The sequence below is a fragment of the Rhyacophila brunnea genome, unplaced genomic scaffold (assembly GCF_057557595.1).
Source record: "Rhyacophila brunnea isolate RB1 unplaced genomic scaffold, BYU_Rbru_1.0 scaffold_12, whole genome shotgun sequence".
Classification (NCBI taxonomy): domain Eukaryota; kingdom Metazoa; phylum Arthropoda; class Insecta; order Trichoptera; family Rhyacophilidae; genus Rhyacophila; species Rhyacophila brunnea.
This window is the reverse complement of record NW_028232774.1, coordinates 10,769,422-10,795,051: the sequence shown is the minus strand read 5'-3', so window position 1 is coordinate 10,795,051 and position 25,630 is coordinate 10,769,422. Positions and strand designations below refer to the sequence as shown.

At 33.9% G+C, this 25,630-nt stretch overlaps 2 protein-coding genes across 8 annotated transcripts in view; both read left to right on the top strand.

The window, feature by feature from the left end:
• Nucleotides 1–1,262: 1,262 nt before the first annotated feature.
• RpS20 (ribosomal protein S20) lies at nt 1,263–7,274 on the top strand. Its single transcript, XM_085960779.1, has 4 exons — nt 1,263–1,366; nt 2,101–2,175; nt 5,897–6,070; nt 6,919–7,274. Exons 1-4 carry the CDS (start codon nt 1,364–1,366, stop codon nt 7,123–7,125), a joined length of 459 nt encoding a protein of 152 aa, XP_085816905.1. The 5' UTR covers nt 1,263–1,363; the 3' UTR covers nt 7,126–7,274.
• A 3,185-nt stretch (nt 7,275–10,459) lies between these two features.
• Nucleotides 10,460–25,630, top strand: part of cora (erythrocyte membrane protein band 4.1 like coracle) — a 101,230-nt gene continuing 86,059 nt past the window's right edge. For 4 of the 7 annotated variants that reach the window (XM_085960758.1, XM_085960755.1, XM_085960757.1 and 1 more), the window contains exons 1-2: nt 10,460–10,589; nt 10,667–10,802. The gene's annotated coding sequence lies outside the window, so the exon portion shown is untranslated. Of the gene's footprint in view, nt 10,803–25,630 lie in introns of all 7 variants that reach the window. The other 3 variants (XM_085960756.1, XM_085960759.1, XM_085960760.1) reach the window with 1 other exon arrangement.

Sequence of the window (25,630 nt, the reverse complement as noted above, 5' to 3'; positions counted from 1 at the left end):
TTTGAGGTGCGTACTTTTTGACCACTCAGTAATCTGTGGGCCGTGCAGCAATACGCTACGGTCATAAATCGTCGCTGTAGGATTGGTTTCCCGAATAGACCAAATGTTCAGGAGACGAAAAACAAATTTCATAATCCTTTATTTAAATACATGGAGATATTTAAATTGTTATTTTTACAGCATATGAATGATGTATTCATTACCATTACAAAGTAATTTAAAGAAAGGGATGGTTCTCGTCCAATTAGATACAAAAAAAACATTCTGCATTAAGAGGTCGATTTCGACAAAAACGGATATTCGGAAAACCAATCCTATAGCATCGAAATGCCGAACGTCCTTGTTTTGTCCCGATAAATTTCCCGAATATCCACAGTGAGTACTTGTAAATAAAACGCATTTTCTGTGCATTTAATGATTTATATCAGTATATTATTCTTGGAATCTATTCTTAGATAATGCTGCAATCATACAGTGTAGAAAGAATGATTGATACATCTACTGATATTTAAATATACGACAATGAAATTTGTTTTTCGTCTCTTGTAAAATTGACATTTAGTCTATTCGGGAAACAAATCCTATAGCGACGATATGATGAGACAAAAAAGGACCCCTGAAACTTTTAAATACTATAGGTGGATACTCTAAAAAGTCTAAAATGAGAGAGTATTATTATGGCACTTTAGGTGAATCTAAAATTGCTTTTGAAAGAGAAACCACAATAATATTGGAAGAAGTTTAATAAACACCTTAAAGTTTGTGCAAAGAGATTGGACGGTTGGAAACTTTGGGTTAGGCTAGGTGTATTGGAATTTTATTTTGATTGTTGTAATAATTTGTGTTGATTTATAAGTGTATAAAAGTTATTATATACCACATGAAGATTGGCAATTTGTAATAAAAAATCAAATATTTTTTTATTGTATTCCTACTCAAATAGATTGGACTCTTCCCATACTATTTAATTTAATTACAAAACTCAGTTGGCCGCAACTGGTCATCAGTTCATTCTGATGTTGCCAGTACATAGCATAAATATACGTTTCACTTAACAGCCATATAAAAGTTGTAAAATTGTTAAATCAAATTGAAAACTTTTTATAATATGGAATTTAAAATGTCATAAAAATTAATTTTAATGACTGAAAAACATTTAAATGATTTATTTTTTATATTTTCGTAACGTTTATCGGATAATATATTCTTATTTATTTTTAAAGTTTAAAAATGTATTACGTTGTACAGTTTGACAACTCGTTCACTTCCTTCAGGCATTTTGGCTCTGATACCATTTACTGGTTCAGCGCTGATCAATTTTCGAAAAAGTTGATTATCTCGACCAGAAACCCCCAAAAATATAATGGTAAATAGTTCTCATTAATCATGTGCATTTATCGATAATAAAATATGTATCTTCCCACTTTTATGTTTATCTCTCGAAGTGTTCACCACGTGTTCTGCCCCTACATCAAGCTCATGTTGTATGACAAGTTTTAATTTTAATCTATCGAATTTGTTTTGAATGAGTTATTTAATTTACAGGTTCATTTAACCGACTTGCTATTAAATTCCGTCTGTATTCTATCGATATATGTGTCACAATACAGTACTTATGGTTGTTTGGGTGCACCCGGTCACATAGACGTCAGTTTATACACGTATGTTATTCCGAATCCCAAATCATAATATGCAGCCTCTAGTCTTCGCATTTAAATAAAGCAACATTTAAATCTTAGGTTAGAAAACAACCTTTTTATTCGTTTCGTCTCAAAGCTTTGAACAAATCGTTGACACCTCATTTTCAAACAGTAACATTGTAATATTTCCCACAGCAAGATATTTTTGTATTATAATACAACTATCTCATCAACAATGTCTTACAACAAACGTCATTTATAATTATCGATAAATTCACTCCGAAAATTATATTTATCTGTCTAAAAATACACAGATTTGCTGTATACTTTTGAGTATTCATATCATTTCTTATATTTTTTTTTTACGTACAATAGCCTAAAACCCGTGTAGCACTTCATAAATAAATAATTCATCTTCTCCATGTTATTTTGTATACCTAGTTTATTTGTTATATTCTAGGAAGACGTTGAAGACCCACAAAAAAATACTCGCGGCCCCCAGGGGGGCCGTGGACCACAGTATGGAAAACAATGGGTTAATACTTTTATTACTAATTACTCATAATGTTGTATTTGTTTTCTGAATGTAATTGAATTTACTATTTTTCAAACAAATGCTTGAATTAATTTCATGTCAAAGTAAAGTGACACAATTCTATCAATATTGGTTTATATCACATGTTTAAATTGAAGTATCTAACCTTTTCCTTCATTCAGAATAGAAAAGTTTTTGGCAATTATCTTTAACATTGTTACATACTAAAACGTTACTTCACTGTTTTCCCAATAGGTGGGTTATGGAACATGGAATTTTTGAATTTTTTTCAATAACTTTCTTAATATTTTTGATTAATTTTTTTTGTATCTACGAACCAGTCTGACGCCCACGATAGCCGAGCAACTAATGCGTCAGCTTATAATGTCGTGGGTCCCGGGTTCGAATCCTGGGTCTGGCAAATACACATAATGCCTTTTCTAGAGTCCTTGAGCAAGTGGGTAACATCCATTTCTCTTAAAAACAATGTGTTAATACAAACCTCCACTTCGTGGAGGCCCAAATGATCTTATCAGGATCAGACATGGTCAAAAGAAAGAAAGACATATATAATTGAGGCGCCGAGTGCCAAAGGAGCTCAAGCGCCAACTTTACGATTTTTGACATTTGAATGTAGGTTTTTTCTATAAATCGATATGTATCATGCCACAAAGTCTTATCGCTCAAATAATTATAGATATTTTACAATAGAGATTTATTTTCTGTGGCATAATTGTTTTGGTCGTTATGTCGGCACGCCACAGAAGCTTATCCACCATTATACTATGGAGAGCGCGAGACCAAAACAGCTGTCAGATTTGTCTTATTGAATATACGTTCTCAACAGTGAAAAAAACTAAAAATGAGCTCAAGAAGGATTAGAAATGTTTCAATGTGTGTTAAACCTGTAAATGAGGAAAATCGCGGTAAGTTTAACATGTTTTATCCGTTTTTCATTCACATACGCTGTTGTTTAAAATATTTTAGAATACTTTTGAAATATGGTTATTAATGTCATTTTAGTAATTATGTCCACTAAACTTTTACTTCCATGAACGAAAATAACTCTTATTTCTAATTTCATCTTGTTTTATATCCAATTACGATTGATATACACTAAAAAAAGTATTTAAAAAATCACCCGAATCCTTGAGAAAAAATGATGGTGCTAAATTTGAATAATGATTTTGTTATTTTGGCCAGTTTGGAGTAACGATTTGATTTAGTATTATTAATAATATTGGGTATATAGACGGTTATTACAAAAAAAACAATCCAAAAGCTTTGAAATCATTGCTGTAATGGCAAAAACGTATTTAATATTATAAGGCAAATTTTATGCCAAACAAACTCATGTAACAATCATAACAAATTTGACCATTTTTTCAGTGTTTATTTGGCATAATAAAATTTGTTTATATCAAAATGTTTTTTTATTGCTATCCAAACCCTTACATTAAAACATTTTTTTAAATGATTTATTTTTTAAAATTAACGCCATTATTTGAGTTTCAAAATGTTAATGCCACAGAAGCTTATGCAACAAAAAAAAGTATCAAGTGCCACCTTTTTTCATTTTTCTATATGCCAAAGAGGCTCAAACACCATTTTTTTTGGAATCCAGTAGATATTTTTCATTAAATATTATTGCAAATAATACTTTGATTTTTTTAAATTTGCTTTGCTTAGAAAATAATTGTCCACAAGTTTAAAATTTAAAAAATAAATTCACTGAAAACTTGTCGGCCATTTTGTAGCACTTTTGTTAAATGGTGCTTGAGCTCCTTTGGCGCTCGGCGCCTCAATTATAATAGTACTTACTCGTCCACCCTTTTTTAAAACTGTTTTTATTCTGGGTGAGATAAAGTTTTTGTTTGTGTTGTATCTGGATTGTGTTGGTATTTATAATATATTGTAATGAAAAATTAATGCATGTTCACCCACTTGACACCAAATAATTAAAAAAAAAAGTTATTCCACATAATGTAAACGTAATATAATCCAATTATACTGCAACTCTACGAATTGTATTTTCTTTCACGTTAAAAAAAATTGCTAATTTATTTATGTGAGAATCTGTTGCACATTGCAAATATAATAATACTCCATATTTCCTTGTAATAAATTAATAAATTATATTATTCCCCAATTTTGCATTCACTGCATGATTCCAAGTTATCATTTATAAGAAGATCGTAATAATATGGACCTATGTAGGTCAATACAATGTAGGTTGTATTAATAGATTTTTGCTTTTTTTATGAGAAATCTAACCAATTACTCAACCTATTAGGTCCACATTCTGCCCAAACCCACATTTTAACACGTAATTATTACGTTTCCTTTTTATTTTAATGCTTACCTAGTTGAATTAATCAATTATTACAATGTTATTTATCTTCGTTTATCTCTGCAAATTTTTTTTTATCCAAGATATATTATATAATATGTAAAGTAAATCATTCTACAGGGGCTATGTGATTCTCGGATTTATTAGAATTATTTGCTACAATGCTTGTTTCAATCTTAGTAAACAATACCACTACTACTGCAAGTTGCTTTTAAAATGCTCGTGGTGCCACTTTATACTGAATAACTTATACTACGGATCGATTTCAATCTTCTGCTTCTGAAAAAGCTTCTGATGAATCATTTCAATAAATTCAGTAAGAATTGCATAATAAATTGTAGTCTATAACAAACTCGCTAAGAGAACTATCAAGTTTTCTTTCAACGAGAAACAGAAAAATGATCAATAATGTTTTCAGTAGGGTCGTTACCGTAATGATTGTGTTTTTCGAATTTATTGTAATATGTAGCAAGAAAATCAAATGAATTATTAATTAATAATTTTTTTCCGGAAAGCTCTACTTTTGAGGTGTTGTACTTGTATCGTAATAATTATAGATAATACTGCTAAAATGTTAACTTTCCTACTCACGTTGTGTGAATATCTATGACTATGATATTTTATACTTTTAATTGGATTTTGTTTGTTTTCTTTTTGCATGAGTTGAGCGTTATGGGTTTTGGGAGCGCCATTGAAAGTTCTTATGCCTTAAAAACGGATGTACAGAAATATTATAACGGAAATAATATATTAGGGTTATCAGAAATAGTCACCCAAATTTTTATGTTTAAATTCTTGGACTGAAATTTTCTAAAACTGGAGTTAACCCATTAAGACAGATTAAATATGAAAAAAATATACTTATAGTCAGATTTAATTTTGTGGTAAATTTGACACTAATTAATTGGCCATTAGATATAATTAGCATATTATTTAAATGCTACAATTAAAAGCTCCGCAGTCAATAAGTTAAGAAATAACTGCTTATTGTGCCATGCCCTAACGGAGGTCGGCCACCATCAGGGCATCAATCGTAACTTTGTTGTCTGCTACCTGGAACAGTTCAGTGGAGCTGCACTCGTACCAATCACGGAGGTTCTTAAGCTACAAAATGCGGTGCCGTCCTCTGCTACTAACTACTGCTAAATAACTAAAAATAAAAAATAAATTGTTAAATGAAAGGCTCAGTCTGGCTCCTATTGTCCAGAATCAATTGGTCACAGTGGTGTCAAATTGGTGTCAACCGTCTTCAATGGGTTAATAATGCTTTCACTTATGCTCAAATAACATTTTAAACCCTCTGTATATACAAAAAATTTCAACTGTTACGCTTGCATGTGATTGTTTCTGACTGTGATATGTTTTATTCAGTCGTCGGCAGCAGTAGCTGGCGGTGGTAGTGGCAAGGACATGGAGAAGCCGACAGCGGAAGCTTCTCTGATCCATCGCATCAGGATCACCCTCACATCTCGTAATGTTCGATCGCTCGAGAAGGTTTGCACCGGTCTCGTCACCAACGCCAAGAAACAGAAACTTCGCGTCAAGGTAATTATAACCACCAAACTTATTCATCTTTTCAATGTGTATTGTTACATTTTGGTGTCCCTCACACCAAATAAACAATCTATAGCAGGTTGACTGTTAGGATCTGTGATTATCAAACTTGAAGAGAGGAGAAAATTAATTGAATGGACCTCGATGACTAAAATAAAATCGTTCATACTATAGATCCACCAGTGTAAGTTGTCTATGCTAGCTAGCTATGTTGAATATATTTTCAACTATCCTTTCAATATGTCTCCAAACATTGGATGATGATAGTATTGACCTAACATGTAACCCATACCGCTTGATCTTGAATAAACATCATTCTCTAAAGGTGCATTTAGACCAAACGAACAAGAACGTAGAGCCAGAGCATTCTGTTCACGCTCGCTTGGTGTATACGTCTAGTGAACGATATCCACAAAACAAGCTTAAACTAAAAGAGCTGGAATATAGATCACAATCTATTTAGTAATCGTATAGATATTTTTCAGCAGCGAGCGATGAAACCAGCTCCACCACCAACCGAACACGAAAGAATGTTCAACGTGACTGCTCTCGCTCTAGCATGCATTTCGATCAAACAAACGAGCATTCTAGATAAATGCAGCGAATCTCAGTAGAATCCGAAAGAATGCTCGCTCACTCGACAAAAAGCGGTTATGTTAAGATAATTTCCAGCGAGTGGGGGAAGAACGAACATTCGCTCGCTTGGTCTAAATGCTGTTTAAGAGAGCGCTCTTTAATTCAAATTATTCACGTCAGAGCAATAATCACTTAAAAATTCAACAGTCATCTTTTTTATCATTACATACATAATATTAAACAGATAATTGCTTACTTTCTAGGGACCAGTTCGCATGCCAACCAAGATTCTCAGAATCACTACCCGTAAGACACCTTGCGGTGAAGGTTCCAAGACTTGGGATCGATTCCAGATGAGAATCCACAAGAGGGTCATCGATCTTCACTCTCCGTCCGAGATTGTGAAGAAGATCACCACCATCAATCTGGAGCCTGGTGTGGAGGTAGAGGTCACCATCGCCGACGAATAGACTGCCGTTCCATTCAACTCTTCATTCAGCTTCGACTGCGGGATTTCTTCTTGACGGGTCCCGTGCTCGAATCATGTGAACTTTTGGATGTCTTGTTTTGTATGATTATTTACTTGTAACATTAAAAACAAGAAGTATTTTTTAAAAAATCAATTGTTTTATTTGATTATCATTTCTTTTGGTTATCATCTTCCGCACTCCATGTGGAACAACATGTAAGTTTTTATGAGTGTAAATTGTTGGTTTCTCACTTAATCGCTACTCATTGGTGGGAGAACTTCTATTATCCATGTCTTGATTGGACAACAAGGTTTAAGAATGTAGTATTTGCCATATAAAAAGTCATTTTTTGGTGTGGGTATGTTAATGGTATCATATCGGAAGAAATGTATTGATGCTGTAATATCGTCACTTCAATATATACAAGAAAAACAAAAATGGAATATATAGATATGAATAGTGGAATGGCTATTAAGAAAGTTTGAGGCTTAAAACATGTAGATTCAAGAGGTTTTGATCACCCCTTTTCGCAATACATGTTTATTTCATTGTGTATATTAAAAAAAGAGGTGCAGGGTAGTATATGTTTTTGGCATTAAATCGAGTCATTTTTGTGACTGGTTTCGCCTTTGAGATCTTCAGGCACTATGCACTGACTAATAGCCGTCAATTGCTGAAAAATGAATGATAGAATAGTACAACTTTAACTTATAATTTTAGGTATAATAATATAGATATACGGTATATAATACGGTGACCGCGTGCCTAAAGCGTTGGACTATCATGCCGTGGGTCTCAGGTTCGAATCCTGGGTCTGGCAAGTACACATTGTTTTACAATTTGTGTGTGAGTCAGGGTATGGACCTATTAGGTTGAGCAAGTGGCTGACATCCATTTCTCGTAAAAAACAAAATCTGTTAATACAAGCCTCTACTCTGTGGAGGTCCATATGATCCTATTTTCCTCACTCTTTTGACGGAAGAGGCAGATGATGAAAGACGGTTTGCTGTCTGCAATTTTGTTTAATTGATAATAAAAAGTACGAATAATAAACCTTATTTCAAAACTAATTATTTTTAATTTTTTTAGCATTTGTACCTATACATACAACACCTATTAAACCTCTGGTTATAACGAGCAACTTATTGGATATACCGAGCTAAAATACTGTTAATGTGTCAATCGTTTATAAACATTTCAACCATAAGTAATAAAATCTGATCGGACAGGATACCGCCGGGGACGGATTACGTTTATGAGACTAGTTAAGTGTCTAATTGTTGTTTTCGCCGACAATAATGAAAAAGTATCCACGCACATGGTTGAGAATCCAAGGTTTGTGAAGTCCGTAGGTACCTACCCAGCGCGTTCATTACAATAAACAACTTTTGTAGTTTATGAAGGCCATGCTTGCTTCGGGGATTTTTATGATGGTTTTCAGGTTTTTTATTTTCTTCGACTTTTTTTGTTATGTGACCGCCCATTTAAAAATACCTATTCTCTGTTATAATGAGAAAATTCAGTCGGTCCTATCTTCCTCGTAATAACCAAGTTCAACTGTATAATAGCATTTACAATAAACAAGGAATATTAAAAAACATTTTCTACTTCATATGAAAAACCCTGGGGCTCCACAAAAATTTGGAAAAAGTACATCTTAAAAATCTTTTTGGTAACAGGCTATAAGTATGGGTAAAGTATGGATTGATAAAACGTACCATATGAAATGAAAATTATTAATACTTTTTCAGATTCCAGTTTGCTATTGAATATGAATATAAGACCTACTTATTTAGTTTTTATTTTATTTTATTTAAAAAAAAAAAAAATTTAGGCGCTTGAACCTGGCATCGCATTTTGAGCGAGAGATTTACCAATAAATTTAGCCATCGATATCGAATAATAATACTAAGAGGGCTCGCACATCAGAACTCGCCGCATGCGTCTTACGATGAATTCGTCGATGTGACGTCATTGTAAACCAAGAAACAAACGTTATCAAATGGAGCTTCGCAGATTGGCCGATGCAACTGCGACGCTCCTGCATGCGACGAATTGCGTTTGCTAGAGCCTGCATGTCGATGTCGACTCCGCGCATGCGCACAGCCACACAATCGGCCATTTCTGTCTCTGTCTACACTGTCATTGCTCGCTCATCGCTGGTCACCGCGTTTGACGTTTGTTCATATAATCAACACAATAAAAATGGCAGACGAGAGACTTCTCCTTAAATGTCTCCGGTACAAATACATAATAATCGCTGTTTCCGCGTCTGATGACATATTTGTGCAATGGCGTCGTCTAGCTAGAGTATATTTTGACGTTTCGGGAGATTATGCGCGAATGTCGATGTCGCTAGGCTGTAACATGCGACATTCGCTGGCGGTCTTGGAAGTTTTGATTTATGGCCGTCAGGCACACAAGGCGAGTTGTGATGTGCGAGTCGGCTTAGGTAAATTGGGTTATTGATATCAATCAAGATCCGGTTGGATTCCTCAATGGTGCAACATTCGAATGTTATTCACTTTACCATTACACTCCATCACGACCAGTCGCTCCTAGCTATATAACCTACTCCCTCGTGAGTCGCATGGCTAAAGAGCTGAAGGTTTTGTCCAAGAAAGATAGTGAAAAATCTTTTGTTTTTAAAGATGGATTTGTTGGGAAACCTGTGTCGGTGAACACCACTTCAAGTACCTATCAATCCTTTTTGATCAGCTGCGTTTGTGATTGAATGATTAATCTAGGTACCTACCATTGGAATTATTTATTTATAAATTGGTCAGTATGCAAATAGAGAAAAACAAATAAAAAAAAATAGATTTGCTTAGGTACCTAATAAACTATTACAATTCGTTATTTTCAACCCTTCTATCATGTCTGTGATAAAAATTTAATTGTCCATGAAAGTTCACCATGAACTTTAAAAAGGCTTCAACTATCTGCCGCTAGATGCAGTTGATTTACGCGCGGCTATGGGCGTGTACATATTGTGTAGCATCACATTCCTATGTTTACGAATGACGTAATAGAACAAGATGGCGCCAATTGATGTGCGCGCGCAGACTTGATAAAATATACCTCATTTTGAAGTTGTACACGCATACACATACAAGATTGTAATTATTTTAAAAATAGATATTCTGCTTACAGAAGGTTTTTAAAATTATTTATTAATTTTCGATAATAGTAAAGTAGTTTTACTTTGAGTCTATATATACAATTATGTTATTATTTCATCGGCATATTTGTTTTTAATAGTTTTCTGTTTATTTTCTGTGAGTGTGTGTGAGAGACATTTAGCATATACGTAGAGTGTTCATCTCTTTCTCGCATACGTGTTGTCATCGTCGGGCCGTGTGTTGTTTCAAGTTGTTTCTCTAGTAAAGTAGTTCCTCCATAGTTGACGAAACCGCGGCGCCCACTAAAAATCTCTACTGCCCGAGCGACCGACAATATTTTTTGTAAAATATTTATTTATTGTTGTGTTAATTACATTTAACAGAGAACGGCAATTTAATCAGTGAATTTGGATTTATAGGTTATGCGCAAGTAACCAGTGAACCTGCGTCTCTGTTTATATGTGCCCAGCCCTTGAATAGTGCCGTTGATATTGTGTGAAGTGTCAAGTTAAACCGTTTTCACTCTGTATTTCATGGATTTATTTTGACTCGGAGGTGAGAATATTTATTTTTTCATTGTTCTCGTGCGCTGGTAGTGATTTAAAATTAGCGTGCAGGTTTGTCCGAGGAAAATTTACAATGCAAAAGGTCCTTCGGGCAAACCTACTTTTGTGTCAGAACACGACACCGATCTTGTTATGCGCTAAAATAACTTGTTTTTCTCCTAATGCGATGCTCCTATCAATGTAGTTAAGCATATATTTATAGAACATTCAATTATTATCAGTTACAATAACCACCTGAAATGTTTTTGTATCTACACATGCGCCGAAGTCAAATGTTAATTTTATCTTCAAATACGAAATACCTGTGCCCCTCTTCTCTTTTTTGTTGTTATTTCTGTCCCTTTTCATATTGAATTTAGCTCTAAATCCTGTTATGAATGATCCCTAGATTCAGTTATGGAGATTTATGTCATTATTCAATTAAAATGGAGTTATTTTTAGTGAGAAATTGACAAGTTCCGATGATGTCATTATTACCATCATCAAAGTAAACGGTCATTCTATATTATAGGCGTTGTTAGCCGGCGTGCTGCTAGTCAGAGCAATAAAGTTTTATGTTTTTATATTATGTTTGACCTTATTCGTGGATTTGAAACCAGATTTCGCGAGCCACGAATATTTTTTTCTTCATTGTAATCCGAAATGCAAACTCGCAAAGTTTCTTGCATTCACCGATAATTATTATACTTTTTCACTATTCTTTTAATATTAGGTACCTATGCTCTCCAATAAATTATGAAAAGGCGGTGCTCTTTCGTTCTTCTGGGCGGTTTTACAATTTATTTTATTAATTACCAGGTTTTCTCACCTTCAACGCTGTTTATACATCTTTATAAGAAGTGCTGCTTCTCCCAGTGGAAACACTAGTTGCTCTAGCAAGGCTAGCTTTTACTTGCATTAAAATAAACCAGCGCTTTTATTACGTTTTTACACATTTCCCTCCAACACAAGTTATCTAAACAATACAATACTAATGTAGGGTATCTCTTCATATTAAAAAAACAGAACAGTTATTTTTTAATCAGGTTCCGAGGTAAGTACTTAATTACTAGGTAATTCGCCGAAGTGGCAGGTTAGAAGGTGTATGAATCAGTACTGATTAAATTGTTGGGCAGAAGGCACTTTTATAGGGGCATGTTTTATTCAGTCAGCCCAGTCTGTTATTGAAATAATTACAAGAAAAAAAACTTTTTATATACCTACCACGTTTTTAAATCTTCTGTTGAATCATATAAACTTGACAATCCTATGTTATTAATAGAATCTTTTTATTGTATTTGATAGAAATACTGAATAAATATTATGGAATACTGAAATGTTATTATTTTGACATTTCATATTGATTTCCATATTAACACACGTATATATTAATAATTTAGTTGCTAGTAGCCCCTTAGCAACCAATAATAGTGAGTAGTAAATATTACTTTTAACGATTTTTTCCGAAACATACAAAACAGAATTAACTGAAAATGAATTCATTTCTGCTTAAAGATGGCCAAAAGTATTAAGTTAGTTAAACATCTTCAATCGTCCAATACAAATCTTGGACAAACAAGAAAAAATTTGTACTGGACACAGAAGAAAAAATCTGTACCGGACAAACAAGAATACGAGCTAATAAAAACGTGGTAATAAAATATGGAAGACTGGATCAATAAAATTTATCCAATATTTTAATAATGTAGCAATAAGTAAGTAATTTATGCATTGTATTCCGACAATTTTTTTATCAATATTAATTAAAAACCATCAACCTGTTCATTGACCCACAGTCCAGTTTATCGACGGACTAATTGGAATTTTCGTGTTTTTTATGGACAAATTTTCAGGGAGTTTCTCTTTTTTAAGTTAGGTAGGTACCTAAGATTATTGTCAGATTCTCTATAATGCCGGGTCCACACTGGCAATATGTCGCGCGACAACCTCGTTATATTTTACGATACCTAAGTACTTATGATAATTATCGTAAAATTTGACGAGGTTGTCGCGCTACATGTTGCCAGTGTGGACCCTAACCTAAGCTATAGATCAGTGTTTCTTAACGTTTTTACACCTCCGGACCACTGAAAATAAGAGAAACATTTTGCGGACCACAGTGTAATGCAGAAATAATAAAAATATTATTTATACCTATTATGGTAACCTATAATAACAATCGCGGTTGATTTCGTCGTGTAAAATCATTCATCTATTTTAAGAACAAAAACACAATGCACTTGCAGGTGCACGGGCTTTGAAGATTTTATTGAATTTTTTAGCATAGATATCTATTTGGACGTCAAAAATTCGCGGACCACTAAAAATGTCTGCGGACCACCGGTTGAGAAACACTGTTCTAGTTCGTTTTAACATAGTATCAAAATCACTCAATCGGTCATTAGGTAATTCATACAGGTATTACCAATAAACACTTGAACTTGGATTTAAATGAATGGATGTTATTGTTTTATTACTATTAATTAGGTATTTATTATATTGATGATCATTTTGTACATTAATTAAAACATACCTATTTACTTATATATACGCAAATGCCTGTGATTGGTTAGACCCAGAAGACACCGTAATCACATAATATGGCATACGTTTTATAGCACATTAATAATAATACAATATCAAAAGATACTGCGAATGAATATGACCGACATAATTATATAAATACTAATTTATAGCAGTCGGGTAACAATGCGCCAACGTCCAGAATATTAATTTTCTATAGTTACTAATTGTAACTACGCTAAACATATTGTAATTTGTAACACAAAAACTTCATAAGGCTCCCTCTAGTTACGTTTAATCTCTTTGGTCGGTATTTTTTCTGTCGATATATTATTTGCATTTCGACCCGTTCGCGGTATCGATTACCTGAACCATCACGTATTCATGTCATGCAATCCACCAAGCCGAAAAATTTGACAAAATTTCCTGAAATTTGACACCTGTCATAATATCTATCACGTCAACATGACAAACCATCTCGCCTCTTAAAAATCTGACACGTCATGCCAGCAACCTTTTTGGGCGCCATTATTTTTTACATTTACAGGTTAATAATTAATGTATTGAAACAAGTAGGTAAAACCATCATACAAAAGTCGCTACATTTCTTATTCCTAGTACAAACCAATAGTATGTAGGTACTTCGATTTGGTGACAATTGTATACCAGGCATGTCCAACAAAGTAGACTGCGATCTACTATCTAGTTACTAGTATCAAAACTGGCAGTGATCTACCACACTCTCACATTGACGTTGAAAGCGCAGAGGATTCACATCTTCTCTTTCTCTCACTCCTGCGTCAGGCTGACTGTGATGCTATAGAAATCATATGATTCGGCGAGGACACGCAGGTATCCTCGTGGTTAATCTTAAAATGCCTTTCACATAGGCTGATTAAGGAAATACAAATAGGGATGATTAATGCTGCCTCTTTCTCTCACATGCGGCAGGCCGTAAATGTACGAATACGAATCGTGTGCTATGACAAGTTCACACGGGCTTTCTCGTGGTTAATTTGAAAATGACTTTCACGCAAGCTGCTTAGGGAAATACAAAGGAATAGAAATGGAATAGTTATTGCTTTTCCGTAATTGTCGATGAAAAAATGTCATTTTACACGCTATCTAGGTGTTGGGCATGCCGCATGCCTGTGTTGTAAACAAACTGTTTATCAAATTTGTTATAGGTATAACATTTAGGTAGGTACGAATATTTATCATGTTCCAATAGGAAAACATTGTCCATCTATTCTATATGGTATTCTTGGTCTGGTCTAGGCTTTGGCTCCAACCGCGATGTGTGGTGCAGTGGGTGAGGAAATTTCACTCCTGTCTCATCCGTCAAAAGCGTAATCTTATATTCACTGAAGCGATTAATTCCGTAAATAAAAAAGTTCCGTATTGTCTGATAGGTATGTTTGTGAGGTTTTCCAAAATTAGGTAGGTATATATTTTACATAGGTACCTAATTTAAAATCTAATATTCTCTGAAATTACCTACATTTATTCAGTATTTAAAAAATAATGTAGGTACTATTGTTGGTATGAAGTTCATGAAGTTAACGGTGACCTGGAACCGACTCGCAGACGTCATGTTCTATCGTAGTCAATCGGCCCAAGATTAAAATTATATTTATGCGGTAGGTAGAATACGGAAACCCTGTTTTTTTTTCAAAGCAGCATGATAATGAATGTATTCCGATGTGGAATATTGAACGGCTCGGAGGACGGTAAAAAGTAATACACACAAATCTGCATATGATTTAGTTTCAAATTTCTGTGAAATTTGCAATAGCATTTCGGGTTTGCCTACTGGGATTTCAAACTAAAATGATTACAGAAACTGTGTTGGGTTTTTCATATTAAAGTTAAATAAGTACTTCGTAAAATAAAACTACACACCTTTATTATATTATTAATAAATGCTTATCCATGGTTGCGTTATTTACATATTGGATATCTAAGTACTTGATTACATATTATTATATTTTCATAAAATATTACCAATGAATGACTGATAGGTATGTATTTGAATTTAGTTTATTTTGGACATTATTCATCCTTTGATGTGTGACTGTTCGTAGTGCACGTTGTGTACATAGGTACATTGATTAGATAAGCAAAATACATTTTGTGAGTAACTACTTACGTAGGTACTTATTACTTACTATGAATTATTATGTTTCTATCATATATTTTCTTGTGGAGTTAATTTCCACGATTATCGTTTAAGTTAAGGTGTACAACGTTATTTTTAGGCTATCAAAATAAGCCCTTGGAAAGTATAATACACGATTATAGGTACGTAGCTGGCTTATTGAGTATGAATCAAAGCGTTCGACATAATAATTGTTACGAGAGAAAAATAATTATGGAAATGTGACTCAATACAGTCATAAATAAGTAGAAAAACTTGGTACATAGTTCATATACCTACCTACCTAAATAAAAATGATTTTTTGCGACCTGGCAAAATCTTTTGTTTATTCTTTATTTGAGCAGGTTACTTGACAGCTTGCGCAACCAGGTATTTCAATTAAGGCTATACTTCAGCTGGTGCACGGTCTAAAACGATCGTGACTACGCGACGCGAAGATTGTGCAAATGACGCGTGCAGAGCAAAACATAATTTGTCATAAAAAGTCTGCGTCCATTTAATGTCATGTTTATTGTTCTATTACTAATAATAATAATATAGTGTATATATATATGGGTAACGTTTTTTAGTCATCTTTACACGATTTAAGAATTAATTCCCCGTCGCCATGACAAAACAAATTGACGTGTTCACAGCTCTTTTCGCTCTCCAATTGCCACAACCAGTCCGAAATTTCGTCGCACATATAGTTGAAAATTATTTGCCCTTTCATTGAAGTACCTACGTCTTAAATGAATAATAATATATTTTAAATAATAAAAATAAGAACGATAATTGTCAACATTGTATGCTTTTTGGGCCACATATGAAGGGCTAGATAAGTCGAGGAGAAACTGCTTGTATAGGTATGTCGATAACTAGATAAGTCATCCCCATCTCAATAAGTATTTGTCTGGTATCCTCTATTTTGCGCTACACCAGATGGACATGGGCGCGAGATGAATGACTGAATATCATTCTAATTATTCACTTATTAAACCTCTCAAAAAACCAATCTGATACACGATACAGTTATCTGCGAGTATTATATGATTGTACTTGCGAATATCGAAGATGGTAAGGTAAAACAACATTAGGGACGTTATGGCAATCCGTTATTTGTGGAGTTAGATTATTTAGAATGTCTTCGTCAAGTCAGCAAGTTAACTATTTTTTGATAAAAGTACCAATTAAGACTCCAATCAAGTACCTACTTAGTCCGTTGTAAAGATGCAAATTGTCACTTTTTTGGCATTTTCATTGTAGTCAATATGGGATAACCTGAAACTCCATACTAGTTTTTACCAGTGTCCAGATTAACTGAGTTGGTTCTTGGTGGCGTTATAAAATCAGCAGATCGTCCAAACTCGCGAGCGTGGGTCGCCAAAATTGGATGACATCATGACATCACGTCCGCCAGGCATTTTATTTGTTGACCTCTCCGAGATACTCTGCTGACCTAATGGGTGGATCTCAGGAATGTACCTTCATACTTCATTCAACGATCGCTGATCAGAGTGATCACTATTCTTATACGTAATATCATTTACTTGAAGAGAAGTGACAATGAGAATTGATACGATGTAGTAAAGTAGTACCTAATCATGGCGTTGGTGGCTCGTAGAAAAAGAACAATGTTCTTGGCATAATTTAAATTATAATAAGTATGCTGTTTGAACATAATATGGAGTTATCGATTTGGTCAAATTCATTCACTCGTATGTCCGTAGGTTGTTGTCCACTGCAGTTGCGAAGGGCATCTGCTAAAGAAAGGTTATGAATTATTATAGGTTATATTTTATAAAAGACAGACAGTTCACCAAAAAAAGACATGTAGGTGCTATAATAAATATTTAACTTGCACTAAAAAAATATACGGCTTCGTCAGTTGAACTTCTTGGCTGGTAGGCCATCCGGAGTTATGTCTAATAACAGCCATTACACTATTACGGCTCACAATGTAGGTTGGCGTTATCGTGAAAGCTTTGTCGTTTCATATTATAATGAAGTAGACAGTTCTCAGATCTCAAGGACAACTAACATCAAACTATGTGTATAAAAAAAAACTTTGGATAACTTTTGTTTGTAATACATATTATCTAAATTATTTAAATTTATATTTCCTAAGAAGTTAGGTTTTAAATACTCACCTAGTGTCGCCACTAGAAAATAGTGACAATTGTTTTGTACCATATTAACGTATTAATATTATTTTTTATCCTGTTTATGTATTTATAACTACAATTAATAATATATATGTAGTTTGTAGTACTTCCTCTGCTGTGCATTTTTTGATGTCATACAATTTCACTTTTTATTGACTAATTTTATTCGTTATTTCGTGTCATATTGACGCTATTATATTATCCCGTTTGTGTATCTATTACTACATTAGATTAATATGTATAACGCGATCTCATCAATTTTACTATAAATAGTATTTACTACGTATTTTTTATTTGTTTATAATATTTATTGTCTTGCATGGCTTCTTTTGCTATATTGAGTAAATCATCAATTATTGCAAGACGTATGCATACGCACAGGACGGCATCATTTTAAAAAAGCTATTTTTGACTACGCCAATAGCCTATGTGTATGAAATACATCAAAATAAAACTGACCGATCGAAGTCATAAACATTCCACGAAAGCTACTTGAAAATCATAATCTGACCTATTAAAAACCATCAACCATCTGAGAATGCCGAAAATAATACATACTTAAGTAATTATGACTAACTACACGGTGTGTATCGTATCATCGCCATCTTGGGTTGAACGACTTACTGATGGATGTAGTCTTGCAGTCCACTTGGTCCTGAGATTTTCATCAATTCGTTAATCCATCGGCGTCGTGTGGTATTGTAGTTTAGTAAATCTTGATATCACTAAATATGATAGTATAGTATACTGTCTTATCCAGAGCCATGTCCAGATCATTGACATTTCAGCAGTTCGCCAACGGCTATCACATCTTTTGATTGCTGAATTTAACATTGGTCTAATATGAGTGTTTAACGGGTCTTTGGCGAAATACTCAATATGCACCAGTCAATGTTATATTGTTTACGTTACACATCATATTTTTTAATATTTTCTATTGAGAAGAGTGTTGTAGTTGAGTTGTTGTGTGTAGTTGATGTATATGTAGGTACATAACAAATCTGAATTCCAAACGTTCACTACATTTAAAAATAACTGGTCCTAATTACTTAAATATAAAACAAACACTACCCCCAGAAGATAGAACACATTAAAAAAAATATTACTTGTACAATAAAATAAAATAATTTCACAAGCACATCATTGAAAATGTCTGTCTATGGAGAGCGCATTGAGTAGTCTCGCAGTCCTCACTAATTGTGCTTAATAAAACTGACATGAGAAAACAGTTTTGGAAAGAAAAATAATTATATTATGTTTTAAATAAGGATATCGAAGAAATTAATTACTACATAAATATTATATTAGTAGTAATGTCTTCAAAGGTAAATTGAGTACCTATATAAATAATATTTAACTAAGTCGGTCCTCAATTTTACACGCTACATTGACTGAATTTGATTGCACATGCGATGGTAGTTGTTGATGGGACGTGTGGTTTCAGTAGTAAGTACATACTTAGGTGGTAGGTACTTAAAGAAGTGTAGATGATATAATATGATGAAGAAGTAGCGGTTCTTGCCATTATTCTGCTTTTATCAAATTTACAGCCTCCAATTTGACTAAGTGATAAATTGATAATATCATTATTTAAGTACCTATATTACTCCTCCCTGTCATATTTTAATTTATCATTAAACATAACGAAATGAGTCAAAATAACAAGCATGCCTACTTATTTGGTATTCTATAATATAATAATATGTATCCTGTGTTGCTGCATCCGTCAGATATCAGAGCAGTTTGATAATAGTTTGTTTGTTGTTATTGCTAAAATAATTATAACATTTCCCCCTCCGCAACTTTCACTGTATGTATTACTCAATTTACTCAATGAACACACCGGACACACGTAATCTTATTTTAACAGTATTAATCTAGCCGAAAATATAATAAGTATTTTAAAATTAATTTTTGATATTGTTTCCTACGTTTTCTGGTAGTCGGAATTAAACCCGCGGCCGGAACTCTACAACCAATAAATAAATCGAAAACGGCTGACTTAGTTCTTAAAATACTCTTCACTAATACATTTTTGTTTTCAAAATATTATGTTTCGGCGTGTAAGGGCATCGTATGATTGAAAATAGCACAAATTCCATCACGCCCGTTTCTCTTACTACAGAAACCGATATTGGATAGGTATAATCAAACGAAGCAACGACCGTGTTTGGCTTTTGGTGTTTGTAATGTTTGTTTCTATGGCCTATGCATAGGTATATAATTTTTATTTTCTTTTTCAATTATAGATCGTGATTGATGTTGTATGTACATAATATATCTATAAAAGTTTAAAAGTAGACTGAGTAGATTTCTCAATTAGTTATAATTTACATTTTCGTGTTGTAGTAATATTCTGGTTGAATTGCACATTCTGATTAAAGGAAGCGATTATATTTGTTTTCGAAAAATATGTTTACAGAAAAATGAAAATAAATATTTACAATACACGTGACTATTAAGAAATAGTTGTTTGGCTAACCACGTAAAGCGGGGTACTCATTAGCGAGCCGTAACTGTGACCGTTGCAGATATTGTAACCAGTATGGACGCCAAATAATTAGATCGATCGTTTGTCGGTTTTTGCTGCGAGCAGTGAAAATATTTCGATAGTATTTGTTGTACATAATATTTTTTCGTGAAGATGGCTGCTAACTGGGAGGAGAAACGCCTACTTTTAATTGATGTTTACAAAAATAATAGACTGCTATGGGACCCAAAAGAAAAAAATACTCAGACATGGTTCATCTTGGTTACATGGAAACGTCTAGAGTTGGTTACAGTATCTGCAACGGTCACAGTTACTGCTCGCTAATGAGTACCCGGCATTAGTCGTCTACAACAATAATTTAAGTTAAATAAACGATGCACGTATTTAGGACAAGACCTTTGCTTTTATAATTATTACATATATCTAAATAATCTTTTATTTGCATCAATCGCATTGGGCTCAGTAATTAATTTACTTGAGTGAGCAGTGACGTCCCTAGACAAAATGCCGCCCCTGGGCAGCGCCATAATGCCGCCCCATTTTTTATACAATATTTTTTAATATCCGTGCTCGATTCGTTTCTGGTCACCAAGGACGTCGAAGGGCAACGGAACTAAACTAGACATCGCGAAACTGACAAAAAATAAAGTCCTGTTAAACATTTTAAGTTAATTAATACAATTTTTTTCCAACCAGTGAGCTGAATTTTTGAAAGGAACAATATTTTCGTTATTAAGTACTCAGTTTAGGGAGTTATTTCTATATCTACCAAATGATTTTCCTCGGTTTGCCGCCCTTCAAGTAACTGCCGCCTCCAAGCGACGCTCAATCTGCCTACCCCCATAGGACGTCACTGTGAGTGAGCACCTATATTCTAAATCTCACAGTATTTTTGAACACGTGATAATTTGTCTGATATCAAGTAAAATCAATAATTATTCGCTTTGGCCCGTTGTCACTTGGATACTACGAGTAAGTTGATCTTTCAAGCCTTTTATTGCATACGAACATAAATTGGTTCTGAAAGGAAGAGATAATAATATGAGAATACAGACAACCAGACGACGTCAAATTGTAATAATGGCGGTGACCTCTGATGTAATTGCGACTTTCTTGGATACTTACATGAACTGTTATATTTATGCATATATTTCTCCCAGTCTGTCGATCTACAATACTTGTGTATATATTATAATACTTTCTTTGTCAGCATATATGAAAAATAAGAATTCAAATAATGACATGTTTTTCTTCCATTGTTCCATGTTTGAATTATTGATTAAATACATATTATACCACACGGGTGAGCGCACGTCGTATTTTTTTATCCAAAGAAATATCTCGTCATTTCAGAGATGGATGTTTGTGTTTCAAGTCACGATGTGCGTCTGAGGTCCTAATCATTGCCTATTTGAGGTATAATATGTGTCATTAATTCTGACCTTGCGATGGGAATAGGTACACTTGTCAAGAATAATGTAATATTACATGCAATCTTAATTATATTGATATCAAGTTGTCATGTAACATTAGCTGACATAATCATTGATAAGAGCATGGACCTTGATTAAGTAAATTCATGCTCATCGGTTGGACTTATATTCAATTTGGTGGTTATTAAAGACGTTTGAGAAACCTCTCCTATGATACTCAGTCAACAATCTACATAATAATATAAAGCTAATTCCAATTCCAATATTTATTTCGACTTAATCTAATAAAACTAGCCAGTATCAACCTAAGATGTTTTAAATAAATAATATTCTATGCGGAAGGAGCATTTTATAGATGAAAGTGAAGCTGATAAAATGGTTAGTAAGACTAGTGATTAAATTTGCTGCAGGTAATTTTGAATTGTAAATTCTTTTTTAGCATTCTTGTTATTGTGCAGGTAGGCGACCGAATTCACCGTAATTTATAATATTTAGATGAACAATCACAAAAAATCGCGTGTGTCACAGACATAATAAGGTCTTGTCCACATGGCGCGTTTCGACTCGCGCGCATTCCGGGTACATGTGACTTCATTGAGCCGTCCACATACACTCGCGCTGTGACGACTGTTGCGAGTGGTCGAGGTATAGGTGACCTCATTGCGGTGTCCATATGCACTCTCGGCGAGACGCGCGTAAAAACTCGCGCGCATTCCAGGTACATGTGACCTCATTGAGCCGTTCATATTCGCCGCCTGTCACTTCTAGCTCGCGGTCGAGGTACATAAGACCTCACTGAAACGTCCACATGCACTCGCGACGTATCGCGGCGAGGCACGCATCTGGACAAGTTCTAACGAAGCGTCAAAGCAGGCTGTCAAAGATTCCGCCTATAAACAATAGTTTGGCCACCATGCGTCACGCGCCAATCGACATACCTATTATAATTTTTCTATGGCTACCGATTCATTCAATCACATCGAGTGTTTTAATTTAAAAAGTCAAAAGATTCCTTTTAATTAATTATAGCTTTAAGCCATTGGTAGGAACATACTTATTCAAACATTTCAAAGTTCGAATTTTCATGTCGCCTGTAGAGGCCATGTAAAATGACTTTTCGACTAGGCGACTAGGGAATTGATGCGAAATGTCTACTGGGATATCTCATTTTTCAGGAAGTTATTGCCTGTCATAAAACTCGTTAGGGAGTATTTACAGCTATAAATTTGCTACTACAATAAATGAAACTTTGGAATAAAAAGTTTATTGCCGGGAATCACGGAAGATATCGGGGTTTCAATCTGTACTCGGTATATTTTGTTGGCAATTGAAATTGGCGCATGTTTAGTGCCCACTAAAATCTCTACTTGTATGGAGTAAATGTGAAGGTCGCTCTGATTTCTGCTCGGCTTATTGAATTTAACACACTAAAAATTGTACTAAGGAATTTATAGGGATATAAAAAAAACTCATCTTCGACGACGGTAGATATTTCTTAAAATTATTCTATGTCATTTATGTGTTATACCGGTATTTTATCGTTTATCTTGTCATGATTCATGACCCTATAGCTATAGTAGGATTTGACAAATAGTTGGGTTACTTGCCTACGTTTAGTTATGCATATAAAAATATTATGGTCGGCCATTGACGGAATACCGCCCGTTTGTGAGGACTTATAGGGAACATCGTACACGACTGGAATGCGAATGGATTGTGTTTTTTATGTTCGTACTGCATAATATATTAATTTCTTGCTGTCTGCTTCACGTATCATGAGATACCTTGTATTTGTATATTTTTACTTATCATAGGCACCAGTGGTTCGAAGATCTGAATATGAATTTCATTCACAGGGTCGAATTTACATTTGCAGGGGCCCTGGGCTATTACCTGTTGGTGCCCCAAAAACCCAGCTTACTCCGGCTTAAAATGTAATTGCAACATTTGAATTTTTATCAGTCTGATGATGACAGAATAATTATTGTTCCATTGATACGTCATACCGCTAAACTATTATATTTGGTTGTAGACTTACTTTATCATGCATGCTTGCAAAAAAAAAACTTGGTACAAGTGTGTTGTACATATTTTTCCAGTGGCGTATTTTTTACTGTATTTATTTCAATAATACATATTATGTTTTAATAAAGTATCTCCCCACTTTTGTCGAGACTGCTTCCTCTGCCTCAAATTGTGATTTTAAGTTTATTTTTTTGCGTACAGAGGCCCTTTAGCCCTATAGTAAATGCAACCTTGTTCATGCAAATCTCCTAACTTTGTTTCGTTGCAAGTAGGGCATGTATTGTGGCATGAACGGAGAAAATAGTTTATTTGGAAATAAGACAACACTCGTAAAATTCAAAGAAATATAGGTATATGTACATAATTTATAAGTAAACCAATCGAGATATTATAATATTATAACATTTTTTTAATTGGTTCTCTTTTATTAAAGTATTAAGTAATATTAAGGTAGTCTACACTCATTCTCACGCCCTTACTTTTCTTGTCTATTTAAAAATAATGATTGAATTATTATATAGTTACAAGATTTTTAAATAAGTTGAGATCTGTACCGACGATGGCCTTCACAATAAATTGGGTATCAGTAGTTATTGATTATTATGTCATGCCTATAATAAACTAGTATGGTAAGTGGTGAGTATACCGTCATCTCAAAATGCATTAAGTGTCTCTTATGAATAAATTGCAGAACCCGTCTGGCAGTTTTGCTATAAACCACCTCGTTTAAAACCGTCCAATTCGAGCGTTGGAAGCGTTCTTTTATCGCCAATTTAGGAAGCCGGGCAACACGTTTAATTTGGCGTAGATTGTGGAATATCTCGCCTCTCTGTGCACTAACGAGCCACATAGCATCACCGGACGTGCGAATGCGTAATGAACGCCCGCAATCAAACCGGACAGCTCGCATGACATTCCGTACGAATGAAGGCACGATAAACTGGTGATAATGTACCTACTGCATTCGGCATAATTAAAAATGGCAGTGACATCAACGATTTTGTTTTTATCATTAGGAATTGCACCCAATCAAAACCAATCAAACGATTTAATATTTTCTAAATCTAGTATGAAGTAATTCAGGTTGATGTGTAATAACTAGAGACCGGATTATATGCATTTGCATATGCAATTGCATATTTAGCCCACTCTCTAAAATCTAGTGATGATGCATATTTTCGCTATATTTACAATATTGTGTAGCATACGTTGTAGCCGGCTAAACGTGGATTAAAGCTGTACTATTTTACCATGAACATTTCGAGGCCATCAAAGTTGTAGTAAATGACTTCGATAGTGCAGAAGCTATGACAGCTTGTCAGTCCAAGGAAGCATTTAACGATTCTAGTATTAAAAAAACATAGCTGTGATTAGTACTCATTTTCCCAGCTTGAAACCCAAGGTTTGGCGTTGATTGAATCTATGCAGTTAATGAATAAAATCCGCCAAATGAACTCCACATTGCCAGAGGTATTCCTGCGTAAACTTTTTCCTTCCTTTTCCACTTATAAAAATATGTTGAGTGATCGAAAACACAATCTTACTATCGAACATTTGGAACAGTACCTGTGTTGACGTTTACAAGAGTAACAAAATGTTAAAATTGTTAATTAATACTTATCGTCAATACTTAGGTACCTACTTAAATATGCTGATTTTGAAATAATAAATAGTATCTACTAGTGATTGACATAAATAATTGTAATATGGTTTTACCCTTAGTTTCCTGCTCTCTGACCGAAGGGACAAAGTAACATTATTCATAATTTAATAAAGTAGATATCTACTATAATATTCCGTTATTTTGATATCTAAATGATAACCCACAAAGTGTTAGTACTTAATAAAATAAACACTGCAAATATGAATTTAATCGAGTGTGTCCGTTTGATTCTTTTGCACAACGGAAGTGTGTATTTAGCAAAATAAGTATCAATATCATACACCAGTATTGTATCATTTTGTTCAGTCGTCAGATTTAATGAGGTAAATAAAAAAAAATATTCACCAAAGATACATCTAGTTGAACTTACTTACATACTTCAATATAGTACTTAGGTTTAT